This window comes from Morus notabilis, unplaced genomic scaffold, assembly GCF_000414095.1.
Source record: "Morus notabilis unplaced genomic scaffold, ASM41409v2 Scaffold404, whole genome shotgun sequence".
NCBI classification, from domain to species: Eukaryota; Viridiplantae; Streptophyta; class Magnoliopsida; order Rosales; family Moraceae; genus Morus; species Morus notabilis.
The window spans coordinates 456,045-472,305 of NW_010362549.1; the positions used below are offsets into that span (position 1 = coordinate 456,045).

A 16,261-nucleotide genomic window follows, 5' to 3' on the forward strand; every position below is an offset into this window, starting at 1 on the left:
TTTGACTTTTTGTAGGAGTCTTTTTATGATGTAAATTTGACTATTTCTAACAACATGGTATACTTTTTATTTGACTCGTGCTTACTTTTGTCTTAAGTTGAGTAAAATTGAATAAAGAACGTGAATTTAAATAAAATTAAAATTTGAGTCGTCTTTTTTTAAGCTTTTTAGACAAAAGAACATGCCTTAAATTTCTATATGTACACTAGTTGAAAACGTGTGTGATGCACGTGTTTATTCATGTTATTTAAAATTTTTTAGATAGGTATGTAAAACCTTTTGCGAAAAAAAAAAATTAATCTTTCTTTCATTGATTTATTATTCTCCAACAGTTTAGTAATATATTCGTATTCACATACATACATATATATTTATATATACTAGATCACATTAAAAAAATATATTTTAGTGGAGAAAAATTAGTCAGTAATTATTTAAAATAGAAATAAAAAAAGTAATATTGAGAGGATTATTGGTAAAATATGTTTAAGTACGGGGAAAGTGAAGCAACCCGTATTTTTGGGGTTTAAATTTGAAATTAGCCCAAAAATTAATAAGGCACATCTAAAAATAAAAAATTTTAAAAAAAAGAAAAAAAATCAAAATTTTAACAGAGAGAGAGAGAGAGATCAAATTGGGATGAACAGTAGGTTAAGTATAAAATTCAAGGGAAAAAATTATAACATTTAGTTAAGAAAACAAAAACATGAAAAAGTTAGTTAAGAAAACAAAAACATCCCCCTCCCCCCAAAAAAAAGGGTCAGAACGAGCTTGTGTTTTGGTTGAAAGCCACGAACAGTAACCGCATATTTGACATTTTTACTATTATTATTTTGCTTATTGTAGCACTTCATATTCAGCAACAACAAAAGCAGTGCTTGGCAGTACACCACCAAGTTGGAAAAATGTGATTGTCTTTAATATAGATGAATACCACATTTCTGTTCCTGACTGCAATTGGGGTTTTAACAAAACCTCTTACTTTGTTCTATATTATTTCTGTTCCTGACTGCGAACTTCAGATTTGACAGTAAAGTTTTCCCAATGAGCTGAACAGCTTGATTCACATTTTACTACCACCACATGTTTGACAAAATGCTTCTGTGAAAAATGCTTCAAAGAACATGTTTGTTATGAACCAGCTTAAGCAGATTCACGCCCACACACTCAGGAATGGCGTAGACCACACAAGCATCCTCATTTTGAAACTTCTCGAAATACCGAACATCCTATATGCCCGCAACCTGTTCGACCTTATTCCCGAGCCGACGGTGTTCCTCTACAACAGGCTCATTAAAGCCTACTCTTTCCATGGCCAACACCACCAATGCTTGTTCCTCTATAGACGAATGTGCCTGCAAGGCTGCACCCCGAACGAACACTCCTTCACATTGTTGTTCTCCGTATGCTCTTCGCTTTCGTCGAGGCAACTAGGCCAAATGATGCATTCCCACTTTGTTAAATTGGGTCACGTACGGGACATTTTTGCTTTGACGGCTTTGGTGGACATGTACGCCAAACTTGGAATGTTGGATTGTGCCCGCAAACAATTTGATGAAAAGAGAGTTAGAGGAACACCCACATGGAATTCCATGTTATCGGGCTATGCGAGGTCTGGGGACATGGAAGGAGCATCGGAATTGTTTCGGTTAATGCCTCAGAGGAATGTGGTTTCTTGGACTGCAATGATATCTGGGTACTCAAAAAACGGACAATATGCTAAAGCCTTGGCAATGTTTTTACAGATGGAAAAGGAGAGAGATGTGAGGCCTAATGCAATCACGATAGCTAGTGTTCTTCCGGCTTGCGCAAATCTCGGGGCGTTGGAGGTTGGGGAGAGGGTTGAGGAGTATGCAAGAAAAGTTGGGTTCTTGAAGGATTTGTATGTGAGTAATGCTGTACTCGAAATGTATGCGAAGTGTGGTAGAATCGATACAGCTAGGCGAGTATTCGATGAGATTGGAAGGAGGAGAAACTTGTGCTCATGGAATTCAATGATTATGGGTTTGGCCGTCCACGGAAGATGCAATGAGGCTTTGGATCTTTATGAACAAATGACGGTAAGCTATGATCACTCTTGTTGGTAAGTTCTCGACAATGTTAAACATTATTGTGATCAAGTTCTTATTACGACTGCCTTGTTTTCCGTGGCTGATTCCAGACTGTAAGAATTGCACCCGACGATGTCACATTTGTGGGACTTATCTTGGCATGCACTCATGGCGGAATGGCTATGAAAGGGCAACAGCTCTTCAAATCTATGGAGCCAAAGTTCGGTATTACTCCGAAGCTAGAGCACTACGGATGCATGGTTGATCTCCTAGGCCGAGCTGGTAAATTGCAAGAAGCTTATGATCTGATACAAGGCATGTCCATGAAGCCCGACAATGTTATATGGGGCGCTCTTTTAGGCGCTTGCAGTTTCCATGGCAACGTTGAGCTCGCTGAGAAAGCGGCCGAGTCCCTCTTCGAGCTCGAGTCATGGAATCCAGCAAACTATGTCATTCTTTCAAACATATATGCATCGGCAAGACGATGGGACGGAGTTGCTAAGCTGAGGAAGGTGATGAAAGGAGGGAAAATTACAAAAGCAGCAGGGTATAGTTTCATTGAAGAGGGAGGCCAAGTTCATAAGTTTATTGTGGAGGACAAATCACATCCTAGAAGTGACGAGATATATGCTTTGTTGAATAAGTTTTATGCAAAAGTGAGGCTTTATAGAAATGACACTGATTGCTTGACTGAAGATGAAGAAATGCAATTTTGAATAAAAGGAACTGTTTGATTTTTTTTTTTTTTCCATTAAGCAAACTGTTTTGTTTTTGTCCTTAACACATTTCCCTCCCTTTTGAATGTGACCAGGGCTAGATTTTTGTTTTTTAAGTAATTGTTCCTTTTAACGAACTTTCATTCCAAAGTCGTCGTCATTTTCGATAATAATAAATATATATTTTTTAAAAGGGTAAAAACGACAACATAACTTGAAAGCAACAACAAATGTATAAAACGACATGAAAGAAGAAAAACGACAAGAAAATAGGCTAACTACAAAGGGAACTCTTTTTTTTTTTTTTTTTTTTTTTTTTTGGGGCTCTGTGTGTTTATTTGAATTCTAAATCACTTTTATATTCTTAAAAGAATTAAGATAATAATAATAAAAATATTAATTAAATAATAATAATAATGACAACAATAATAAACCTCTTACGAGAAAAAAAATAATAACAATAATAAAAATGAAAGCGAAGGCAGTGATAAATGTACAACCACGAAACACTTTGCTACTTTTGAAGTGGAATAGGTCAAGTGGTCAACGGCCGTTCATAACTCCCCTTACCGTTTATAACACGGCGCTTTAATACTCTTTTCCGTGCTTTTTTGTTCAGAGAAATTTATTATTACCAAACTTTACATTTTGCTGTACAAGATGGTGTTTGTCTAGATATGCAAGCATTTACGAGGTAACCAGTCCACGTCCACCTTTATAATTTGCATGTTGTTTTTTGCTATTTACTGAAAAAAAAAAAATTGAAAAAAAAAAAAAAACGCAAATGCCACTTAGTAAACATGATTGCTAACATTTCATTCCTATTTTCTCAGATGATAACATGTGTTTGTTTCCTTTGGATATGTAAAACAATTTTTGATTGTGAAGAACAGCAACTATTCTATCAAAGAATTCCAAATGAAAAAATAGCAATCCTATGTTTGCCTCTTCAACAGCACCACCCCCGGATTGATTCTCATGCCAGTTTTTCCTTCCTTTTTCTCCTTCTATTCCTCCCCACAAATTTAAGCACTTCATCTATTAGTATCACAGGTGAAGAGATCAGAATGACCAGAAGCCACTCATTCAAACTCAACGGAACAATTCCGAACACATCTGCTAGAAAAGGAACGTAAAGTATGAGGCAATGGAGTCCGAAAGAAACCGACATGGCCACCAAAAGCCAAGGATTCCTCCATGGTGGCATTTTGATCAGGCTGGTGTCCTCCGAAAGGGCATTCAGCGAGTTGAACATCTCGATCGCGACCAGGACGGAAAGCGACAATGTCATTGCCTTCACTTTGCCAATGGAGAAGTAGTCACAGGGTTTCGAAAACGAGATGGTTCGACCCCCTGCAACCTTGTATGGCGCTGCGGTGAAGTTCTCCCAGGATGAACACTCACCCCAATTGCGAAGCTGAGACAACTCGACGAGTGTGTGCCCATCGCTCGCGAGGTTGATACCCAAAAAGGAAGCCTGTGTGTACCACAGGATGAAGACGCCAACAGTCGCAATGCCAACATATGAACCAATCACCTGCCATAGTAAAAAAAAGGCTCTTGATGATATAGTTGGCATGATTTTTGCAGGAATTTCTACGGTAGAAATTGTTCTTTTTCACCACTAGTAGGAACTATTGTTTTAACCGTTGAATTAATTTTTCAACAATCTAATTTATGAGTATTCATGTATAACACGCGACACAAAACTGCTCTCATTCATAAATCAGACTGTTAAAAAATTAATATCCCAGGGCTAAAACAACAGTGTCTATCAATAGTGAAACAGAACAGTTTCTATTGTAACAATTCCCTAAAGATATATTTTTGAAGAATGTGTAATGGTCAAACTAACCAAGTAACGAAAAAGAATCCAAGAATTGATCAGCGGGTCGTCGCATTTCCTAGGCGGTTTTCGCATGATGTCAGGATCAGCAGGGTTGAAGCCTAGAGCTGTGGCGGGGGGGCCATCGGTAACCAGATTCACCCACAGAAGTTGAACAGGTATCATGCATTCAGGTATGCCCAAAGCAGCAGTCAAGAATATGGATATTACCTCTCCAACATTTGATGATATCATGTACCTGAAAGTTTAAGAACGTGAAGAGTGATCACTAAGTAGCCCAAAAGAGAAAGGATAGGAAATATTATCGTGAAGTTGAACTAAGAGATCTGTATATATAAAAATATATATATACCTTATAAAAGCTTTCATGTTACTATAAATGGAACGACCCTCAGCAACAGCTGAGACAATGGTGCTGAAGTTATCATCTGCCAAGACCATATCTGAAGCTTCTTTTGCAACCTGAAACATAAAAGTATAGATTGTGAGAAGTAGAATTAACCATCTACCATAGTCCATAGCTAATAAAAGGTCTGAACTTGATAAGAAAATAACTTACTAGTTGCAAAGAATAGATGAAAATGTATTAGAACAAATCCATGGGAGTGAAAAGATTTACCTCAGTTCCAGTGATGCCCATGGCAATTCCAATGTCGGCTAGTTTGAGTGCAGGAGCATCATTGACACCATCTCCTGTCATTGCAACGATCTCGCCCATATCCTTCAGAGTCCTAACAATTTCTTGCTTATGCCTAGGCTCAGCGCGAGAGAAAACTTTTCCTCCTGGTTTCGATAACACTTCTATTTGTTCGGAAGTCGAAAGAGCCATGAACTCTTTGGCTGTAAAACTCTTCCCTCTGAGATTCTCTCCTTTTGAGAACAAATTGATTTCCTGACAAATGGCCTCAGCCGTGGACTTATTATCTCCAGTTATGACCATGACCTTGATCCCCGCTTCTTTACAGTCCTCGATCGCTTTGTGAACTTCCTCTCGAGGAGGGTCCTGACCAAGGTTAGTTGTTAAAAGAGATTTCCAAAGCCACAAGTTTGAGAATCAATTAGCAAATGAGATAAGTACACTACTTACTCTTAAACCGACAATCCCTACGAAAATCAAGTCGCTCTCGATGGAGGAGTAGTTAGCAGGATCAAGCAGCATTTTGTGAGCAGGGTGACTCTCGGAATAATAATCCGAAAGCTCTCCTAGCTCATCCTTGTATGCCAAACCCAAGCAGCGCAAACCCTTTGAGCTCATCTCCGATAGTTTCTGAAGCAACAACTGCCTGCAAGGTTCATCTATTGGAATGAGTGATCCATCAGCAAGTTGAACATATGAACTCCTCTCCAGTAAACTCTCAACAGCACCCTGCAGACATAAAAACAACCAACCAAAAACAAGAAAAATAAATAAATGAATAGAAGAGGCTAAAACTTATATAGTCATTTCACCTATTTCCACGGAAGAAAAGGAAAATGGTTACTACATTAGGACATTTAAGCACTAACATCACAAAAAATATTGTAATACATGGCAGATTAATAATAAGACCAGTTAGAAGATCAGAAAATGGCAGTCACCTTGACAAGAAGTCGGTTATGCCCAGTTGGCTCCCGGGCAATAACACTCATTGACTTCCGAACGCGGTCAAACTCCAAGGTGGCAACCCTTTTCGATCTTTTAGTCCACCACTCGCAACAACCTGAACATAAAAAAATTTGAGAACCATGTAAAATTCTTCCTTGGTACTCAGGAAATACATGTTACAACATAGAGAGAGTAAAGTCTTGGCTAACCTAGCTTCACCGTGCTGCGATCAATCAAATAGCTTGCAGCATGCTGGGTGTCACGAATTTTGTTCCTTGCCTTGCTATCTGGAACTCCCATCTTCTCAACCAAAACCTTAAGAGCGGCCTCGGTGGGCAACCCTGTTGCCCGGAAAAGGTTTCCATCGAAATAAATCCCAGCATCATTGCAAACGGTGCATATTTCTGCGATGGCTTGCAAGTTAGGATCCATATTGAAGCAAGTCCAATCAACTATTCCACCATCCTTGGGATCATAAGTCGTTCCTTCGACATGGATTATTCTAGAAGCAGTGGTTTTCCCTCCCAAAGTGAAGAACTCGGTGACAGACATCTGGTTTGTTGTCAATGTCCCGGTTTTATCCGAACAAATCACAGTTGTGCACCCTAAAGTTTCCACACTCGGAAGCTTCCGCACAATAGCATTCTTCTTAGCCATTTTCCGCGTACCTAAAGCTAAGCAAGTGGTGATCACAGCAGGAAGGCCTTCTGGGATCGCAGCCACCGCGAGAGCAACGGCAATCTTGAAATAATAAGTGCATCGCTCGAAAGAAAACTGGATGTTTGTTGGCTTTCCATCCACAAGATCCCAGGAGAGGAAATTCTTATAGTTTATTATCCAAACCACAAGGCAAACAACCCCAATTGCAGTAGTGAGTCTGCCTCCAAATTCATCTAGCTTCTTCTTCAAAGGTGTGTCACTCTCTTCCAAAGAAGCCTCGTGTATTTGCTTCTGAATCTTACCAATCTCAGTATTCATCCCAGTGCTAATCACAACACAAATACAGCTTCCATTCACACACGTTGTCCCCGCGAAAACCATGTTCTCTTTAGCCTGCAGCTCGCAATCATCCACAAAAATCGGATCTGTCCCTTTCAGAACAGGATTTGCCTCTCCGGTCAGCGAGCTTTGCTCTACCCTCAACGTCGAGGTTTTCAAAACCACCACTCTCATATCGGCCGGGACTTTGTCTCCAACTCTCAATTCAACAATGTCACCAGGAACAAGCTCGCGGGCAGGCAAATCCGGGACAAAGAACCCATCCCTCAAGACCTTTCCGGATTCACATTGCATCTCTTTGAGGGCCTCCAGCGCCTTTTCCGCGTTGCTCTCCTGCCAAACTCCAACAATGGCATTTAGGACTAGAATCAAGACAATGACAACCGGTTCCACGTAGGCCTCCAACCCCGATTCCACTGATTCGGCCCCGTGCATATAGGCTAAAATGAAGGATATGGAGGCTGCAACAAGGAGTATCTTCACAAGCATGTCATCAAACTGTTCCAAAACCAATCTCCACAAGGGCTTTCCTTTCTCTTTGGCAAGCTCATTCCAACCATATCTCTCACGCCGTTTCTCAACCTCATAACTGCTCAGACCCTTTTCCAGTTTCACATTGTACTCTTTCAAGCACTGCTCAACAGACCAGGACCACGCAGGGAATGGCTTTTCCTCCATTGATGCTTCTCTCTCTTTCTCTCTCTCTCTCTCTCTCTCTCTCTCTCTCTCTCTCTCTATCTATCTAATGTCTCTTTTTGGAGTTCAAAATTTACACACAAACAAAAAGACCTCATTCAAGTTTGTCTCATGCCCATATCAAAAGTCCTACAGAATAAGCAACAACGTGTCAAAGGAGGCAATTGAAGGGGACAAAAGAAAAAAAAGAGTAAATCATGACGTCATAAGTTACAATCATGGAAAAGACAGATCAAATTTTGAAAGGGAATTATGGTTCAAAACGTCTTCTTCTTTTCTTCTCCTCTGGCTAAGGTTTGTTCAAACCAAAAAAGCTTAGAAGAAAGTCCTTTCCTTTTCACATCTTAATTACTAGACATTAATGCCAAACGGAAAACCAGCTATACAGTTGGACAACATGCTCCTAAGATTGGTTTACCGTCCTCAACTACTTCCCAAAAAGGGAAAAAAAAAAAAAACCTTAATTAAAGAGAAAAATGAAAGGACTAATAACTACATATTAACAGAAACATTCACATAAAAAACACAAAAGACCAAAGAAAAAGATAAATAGCCAGAATTCAGAACACCCTGAAAATAAGACATAAAAACTGAATTTTGAGTGGTGAAACAAAAACATGAAAAGGAGAAAGGAGAGAACTTTGTACCTATATTGCTGGCTTGTAAACAAAGCAAGGCTGAAACTCAAAGGCCAGAGAAGAGAAGAGAAGAGACAGAGAAGAATAAGAGGAGAGAAGTGTCGTTCTTGGTTCTTATATTCTTAAAAAAAAAACATCAAAACTTGTCAAAGAAAGAAAAGGGTCTCGTGGGTTATGGTGAGTGGACTGGTCGTATTCTCTTTGCCTTTTTTGCTCTCCTCTTTGGATTTTTTTTTTTTTTTTTTTTTTGGCGTTCTTTTATGAAATGTGTAGTTTTGATTTGGATCTTTATGGTTATAATATGCATTTTTGGATTTTTGAAAATCTTGCATTTGAAAAATCTTCGCATCTGGCTAATTTGAAAGGGAGACATTTACTGTTTTACCCTTGGACGGTTAGACTTTGAAGATTGTGGGGAGTTTTAAATCCATAACTGCTGTTCTACGTGGGGTTTGACTTGCTTTGATACCTTTATTATAGGCCGTACGCGTGTTGCAGATTTCCCCACATTGAACTCTGTGCCTTCATTTTTTAAAAACCATGACGAGCGGGCATTTTCGTCTCTTGCACTTAACCTACCGAAATGCTTATTAGAGAAAAAAAAATAAAAAATCATATGGCCTCGAATTTTAAGGTTCGTTTAATTGATTTGAATTAAAATATGATTTTATATAAAAAAATTTTATTATAATAAAAAAATTAAATGTAATTATTTATGAGAATTTTTTACTGTAACAAAACTCGAATTCTAACTCAAATCGATGAAATGAACGGTGGTCATTTTGTTGCACACAATTTGAAGTGGACTAATCAAGTGATTTTTAGATTATCAATCCGGCTTTACGTCAGAATTGTTTATCAACAATTAGACCAAACCGTTACCGATTCAATTTGAAAATTTTTATTATCAAACTATGAAAGGATGAACAGAGATAAGACCTAATAAAAGCGTTCTTACCATTACACTACGACCATCATCGATGGTTATTAACTTTATTTGTTGTTGTTAGGCTTTTATCATTATAAAATGTTAATTTTAATAAATTACAATGTAGTAATAGTTTGTTCAGTTGTTGTATTCAATTTTTATTTAGAGTTATAGAAATATGAAATCTAGTAACTAAATAAAATAAAATGAAAATTTCAAGAAATGGTTAAAATCATGATTAAACCATACAATACCGTTGTGTTAAGTGAACATCGAGTGGGTTGGGTGGATTTTAGATATTTTTTTACACTGTCCAATTAAGTTTGGGTGGTTGATTTTAAATTTAATCCACTTGATCAACCTAAATTTGAAATCAACCTTCCTAATTAAAATTTGGATAGATTGAGTGACTTGAGCGGGTTAAACATTATAAATAAATAAAGATAATTATATAACCCGAAATAAAAAATATATGAAAAGAAAATTATATTATTAGTCTCATAAAATTTTAAACTTGTCTTATAAGTTATAAACCGACCTATGAGACAAGTTTTTAAAAATATTTTTGGCATAGGACCATTTGGCAATAACATTATTTTGGAGATTATTTTTAAATTGAAGAATCTACAATAGAAAAGGTGTTTTGTGAATTTTGTTTTTGCCTACCATATTTAAAGAGCCCTGGTGAATAGCAGGATTTGAGAAACATATTACGAATTTTTTTTATAGTAACTTTTGACTAACATTACAACTGCAACAAAAATTTCATTAGTTGAACGATGTCGAAATGGTCTATATTATTACAGAGTACTGAAAACAATATATTATTGCAAAGTACCGAAAACAATACATCCTGTCAAATATTGTATATGTCTTAATCGTCAAATTTTCAATATAGTTCCGTTTAATTGTCATGCTGGTTTTAATATAATTTGATAATGATATGATATACTCATGTAAGAATACAAATTGTCTTCTATTTATAGCGTATTTTTTATACCTTTCGGCCTAAGACGTGATGGTAATTTTAGATAGCATAATTATAATGTTATTTCACTGAAGACTTTGTGTTTTAATATTATGTTAGTTCGTCAAATCTCTAAAAATCGTAAACTATTAAGGAGTGGGTCAACAATAGTTTTATACTCTACAAATATTTTACACTAAAAAGAAAATATGTGGTACGGCACAAAAAATATCTCACATCTAAGGCACAACTCTATTGAATTGTTGAACATTTCTTTGTTTAATATAATTTTGATTTGATAAATTATAACCTAACAACCATCAATGATGAAGCTATAAAGCTTTTACTGGGATATTATAAAAAGAAAAAAAAATTGTGACAATTTTTTGTTTCTTGGATGAAGACATAGTTCTCGTTTGTTTCACTGGTATAGTTCAATTCAATTCAGTTCGAATAGTGAGCACAGTTTTGAACTCATGATTGGTAAGCACGCAGTTCGAATTATATTCATTGTTTGAACTGAGTTAAACAATCCAACTTAGAGTTTACCTATCCCCAAGTTCAACCATTCGAACCATTTTTTAACAATAAAAAAGTGTCTACTCTCTTTGATTTTTACACCTACCAAACATAAATTTGAATTTTATTCCCTACTCAAATTAAAATTTTCATTGCACATCAAACGCCAATTCAAACTACAATTTAGACCACACAGTTTGAATTTTTTAGTTCAAATAAAAAAGTTCAAATGAACAAAATTCAAACCAACAAACTAAATAAGGGCATAGTTATTGAATTCAATTATTAAGTGAGAACTTCATTATAATTTCTCATAAAACTTAGGAAATAATTGAAATTTATAAAAATGAGGAGTAAAAATTAAATTTTTATTCATGCTCCCACTTAATAATATGTAGCTCCGTCACTGTGTTTCACTTATTAGTTTTTTTTATATAGTCTATCATTTCTTTTAATTTAGGAGGGGAGGGATTTGAACCCTACAACTTAGAACAAACACTATTGGACACTATTGATGCTCAGTATCACCGATCACTAATAAAAGACGAGTCTCATAACATAAGACTCACAAGTAGGATTCATCTTCTATTAATGGTTGTGCTTAACACTGATGGTATCCATAAGTATTTTTTCTGTAACTTAAATATGAATCACGTAAAACATTACTGCTACATTATTGCATACAACCACTACTCTATCAGTATTAGCAAGATAAAAAAAAGGAAGGAAAAATTGAAAGAAAGAAATAAAGAAAGACAAAGGGTGCGTTTGGAACTCGTTCCAAAATGATTCTGTTTTTTGTATGAAAATGAAAAGGTTTTCAATCTCAGATAGAAATCATTTTTAAAAATGCGTTTGGTAGTTTTATCAAAATATTATTTTTCAGTGTAAAAAAACTCATTAATGTATATCTTTCTCTTTCGTTGCTCGAGAGAGGAGAAAACGAAAACAAAAAATAAAAAAAAAGACTAAAAGCCGTGTTTTATTTCTCTCATTTTACACAAAACCAAAAAATCGTTTTCATTTCTGTTTTTTGTCTTTATTGCGTCAAACGCCGTTTTGAAAACGTTTTAATTCTTTCTTTCTCAAAAAGCGTGAAAAACAAAAATGAGATCAATTTCAAACACGACCAAATGTTCCTTGAGCTTTACTCTCGATCTCATTTTGGCATTTGACTTTTAAAACGTATCACAATTAGTCTCTGAAGTTATATTTTGTTTTAATTTCGGTTCTTTCATTAACTAAGTGTTAAATATTTGACAACATATGTGAAAATTATGGACCAAAATTGAAAACTAACTAAAATTTAGAGATTATTTGTGGGAATTAATTTTGATTAGATGTTTCCAATTTTGGTCCATAATCTCTACACATTCCATTAAACGTCTAACACATAGCAAATAGAGGACCGAACTTGAAACATAATAAAACTCTAAAAATCAACTGTGAGACGTTTTAAAAGTCGAGACTTCTCTCATGTAAAATAAAGAACATAAATAAATATTATGACATTGTTCATTTTATGACTAAATTCATATTATTACAATATTTTCTCTTATAAAAATTTAAATTTAATTTTTTTATTATAATATTTTTTTCTCACCTACTCAACTCAAATCTTAATTTAAATTGTACAAATAAACATATTCTATAACTAACCAGAATTAGGTGGGTAGGCAAAATACGAGACAGCTTGAGAAAGTTATGGTTTTCCAGTTGCTTGCTTTCATATTCATAAGATGGTTTTGAGGTTTCAAATTGGCCAGCCAGCCAAATCCTCACCAAGATCTCCATCCCCGTTACAAGTTTTTAGGTAGATTTGTCTTTTCTCCGGTCGAATTCTTGTGTAAATATGTTTTTTCTCCCTTCTTTTTATAATTTCCATCAAAGATATATGTTGGAACTCAAAGCACAAATTATTATTCTTTTAATAACCCTTGATTCTATTGTCTTTTCGGGAAGACGTGAAATACGATGCATTTATAAGGAGCATGCTGGAGACAATATAATTATTGATTTTGAGGAACCCAAGAAAAAGTTGAAAAATAATAAAAAGTAATAAAAGTGGTAGGAGTAGGAGAGGCAGGGATTGGAAATGCAAGGCTGTCACTTGTCAGTCAAGGGGTATTAAATAATTAACTTTTAATTAATTATTATTTCCACACTTTGGTGATGTGCGAGAATGGCAATGCGTGTGCAAATCATAATTATTTTATTTTTTGATTAGTGGAACCAAGGTTCCTAGAAAGTTCCATTGCTTACCTGCAACACTTATCTTTATGCGTGTCATTAAACACGAATTATCATCCGTTTAATTCGTTAATTTAAATTTTTAATTTAAATTAATATGTAATTTTATATAAAATTTTTTTATTATAATAAAAAAATTAAATATGATTATTTTTTAAAATTTTTTACTGTAATAAAATTTAAATTTTAAATTTGAATTAGTGAAATAAATAGAATCTTATAGTTAATAGTTGAACACCAAAAAATGCATTATAGTTAATGGTTATGGACTTCCTATAATTTGGTATTATTGCTGCCATTTGTCAATGCCTTAATAAGGTTGGCTATCGTTTTTGCCAACTTGTTTTTCTTTTATTTTATTTTAATGCTTTCATCGTTTTTTTTTTTCTTAAATTCTTTATGATATTTTTTCCCTTGTATTCATTATGATATTCTTCACAAAAAGTGTGGTTTAAAACAATATTGCTGACCTCTAACTTTTTGGTTGGTGGTTTCTGTCCGCTTACCTCTTTGATTTGTGTCCCGTACTTGTCAATATATATCCTTTTAAATCATGAGTGAGGGATTCAAATTCTAATTTTAACTTTTAGAATAATTCCATAATACATAAATTCTCTTAAATTTGACTTCTCTTTTTGCGTACACAAGTTTATGTAATTATATTTGTTTCAAATTATTTATTAGAGTGATGTATCATCACTTTTTTTTATCACTTTTTATATTTATTATTTGATATATGGACTCAATTATATTATTTTTTGTTTAAATTATAATATTTCATGTTAGTAAAATTAAAGTGTCGACAATGAATGTAAATAGTGATAAAGAGAGTAATACTAACACTCCGTTCATTTCACCGATTCGAGTTTTGTTACAGTAAAAAGCTCTCAGAAACAGTCACATCTAATTTTTTTATTACAGTAAAAGCTCTCACATAAAATCTCTTATCAACTCGAATCAGCGAACTGAACGATCATTTTTCTATTTATCAATTAAATGTTACTTTTTGATTATGCCAATGATGAATGCAAGATTAGGTTGAGCATTTGAGAAGCTCTATATTTTTCTCATTGCTTTCAAAACTTTAACTTGAAGAATTTATTCGTTTCTTTGAAACTTGGAAGGTTCTCTCTAATCCTTCCTAGGTCTTACACGTACAAGCAATGCTTCATCTCTTATTTATACTCGCTTGAAAAACACGCAATGTTTTTTCATGATTTCATTAAAATCATTTTCATTTTATTAAGGTACACCTAATTCGAATGATAAAAGATTCTAACTTCTAAGAAATGTTTTCTCCAAAGCAAGTGCTTTTAGTATGTCACAAATTGGTTTCCTTATTTGTTTATTGCAAAACCTCCCGCAACCTTATATTTGCAAAAGACCAAAATCAATAATAACGATCATAAAATTTCTCATGTCCTTTCTCATGTGATCCTGTGATGTCAGTTAGCAGGGCATATTGATAAAACATCACAAAGGGTTAAATATAAGGAAAGGGGTTGTGCAAATGTTAGTGATAAAATTAGAAATTGGAGACAATAATAAAAAGATCTCCAATGCAATGCTAAGTTAAATGCAGTTTTTTTTTTTTTTTTTTTTTTTTTTTTTTTTTTTTTTTTTAATTACACAATATCAAACTACTTGTGATGATGCATGTGAGATGTAATCACTACAACATTGCCCTTTTCAAATTATTTTAACACTGGCTTGTTCATTTACACCTAAACTCAAAAAAAGTTTAAATTCAAGTTACAATTTTATTCAAGTTCATGTTCTTTTGTAAAATTTGAGTTTGAACTTGAGTTTAATGCTAAAATCCTGAATTTAAGTTCCCATTCAACTCAAGTTCCTAAACTCAAACTCAAGTTAATGAACAATATTTTTCTATTCTTAAAAATATCATAACATTTTCGTTTTAATTTCGATTGAGATAATTTTTTTCTATGCGTTCACAACGAAGAGACGAATAAAACTTCGCCCATATACCCTATTAAAATTTTTCATCACCATTGAGTTTTTATTAGAGTACTATCCAAATACAAATTCAAGTTTTGACACACCCAAACACAAACTCAAATAGATTCTCAATTCAAACCATAACTTAAAATGTGCATATCCAAACACAAATTAGAGTCCCAATTCAAACCATACTCAAATACGCCTGAACACAAGTCACCTTAACTCAAAATACAAAAGAACAAAAATTTGCTTTTACTTGTTTTAAAACGAAATAGTTATGTGTATAAAAAATAACTATTTATGAATAAAATAGATATAACATTTAAAATTGAAACTCAAAGTAATTGTTATTTTCACACTTTTAATACTACAACATTGTCATTTTTAATTAAGTTATTTTAAAATTAAAAATTTATTTTTACAAGTTTCAAAAACTTTAATACTTATAAAAAAGAAAAGATATAACATTTAAAATAGTGTTATTCATTATAGTACAAAATAGAATAACATATCGAATATGACATTTTCACATTATACATTTGCGTAGAAGATTATACAAATCTTTCTAATAGATAAAAAAATATTGCACACCAAACTCCTCTTGCAAAAATCGAGTGATGGATGGTAGTTCACGACGGGCTATAGCATGGTGCAAGGGTTGCTATAGTGTTGGGCTTAGCGGCGATGCTGGGTCTTGACAAGAGAAGCGCATGGGCATTGAGTCTCAACGGGAAGAGTTACGGAGATGGGACTCCACCGGAGGAGGCACAATAAAAGAACATTTGGTTTATAAATTTAAAATTATGATTCAGAATCGTTTTTAGTTTATGTGTATTTTTTGTGAGAAAAAATACTGTAACGAGTTACGAATCATGATCCGAATCATGATCCAAATCATGACACACATCGGTACTCCAAATGCACCCTAAAGTGTTTTTGCTTTGGACACTTTTTTTGTTCAAGAAAATTAGTGAAGTCACCGTTTAAATGCGTTGTTTTAAAATTTTTACTCTTTATTATTGATTAATTTCTTTTTAATTAATATAGTTATTTAATTAAAGAGTATTTAAAACTCTAACACTCATATATTTTAAAATGTGCTTA

At 34.2% G+C, this 16,261-nt stretch overlaps 2 protein-coding genes across 2 annotated transcripts; one reads left to right on the top strand and one right to left on the bottom strand.

The window, feature by feature from the left end:
• The first annotated feature begins 700 nt into the window (after positions 1 to 700).
• LOC21406227 (pentatricopeptide repeat-containing protein At5g08510) lies at positions 701 to 2,788 on the top strand. The gene is made up of 2 exons (XM_010102395.2): positions 701 to 2,060; positions 2,162 to 2,788. Exons 1-2 carry the CDS (start codon positions 1,125 to 1,127, stop codon positions 2,765 to 2,767), a joined length of 1,542 nt encoding a protein of 513 aa, XP_010100697.1. The 5' UTR covers positions 701 to 1,124; the 3' UTR covers positions 2,768 to 2,788.
• A 770-nt stretch (positions 2,789 to 3,558) lies between these two features.
• LOC21406228 (calcium-transporting ATPase, endoplasmic reticulum-type) lies at positions 3,559 to 8,770 on the bottom strand. Its single transcript, XM_010102396.2, has 8 exons — positions 8,541 to 8,770; positions 6,408 to 8,022; positions 6,192 to 6,313; positions 5,701 to 5,979; positions 5,233 to 5,616; positions 4,966 to 5,075; positions 4,623 to 4,851; positions 3,559 to 4,304 (listed from the first exon to the last, which is right to left on the bottom strand). The coding sequence occupies exons 2-8, from the start codon at positions 7,873 to 7,875 to the stop codon at positions 3,744 to 3,746; spliced, it is 3,153 nt and encodes a 1,050-aa protein (XP_010100698.1). The 5' UTR covers positions 7,876 to 8,022; positions 8,541 to 8,770; the 3' UTR covers positions 3,559 to 3,743.
• Between the last annotated feature and the right edge of the window lie 7,491 nt (positions 8,771 to 16,261).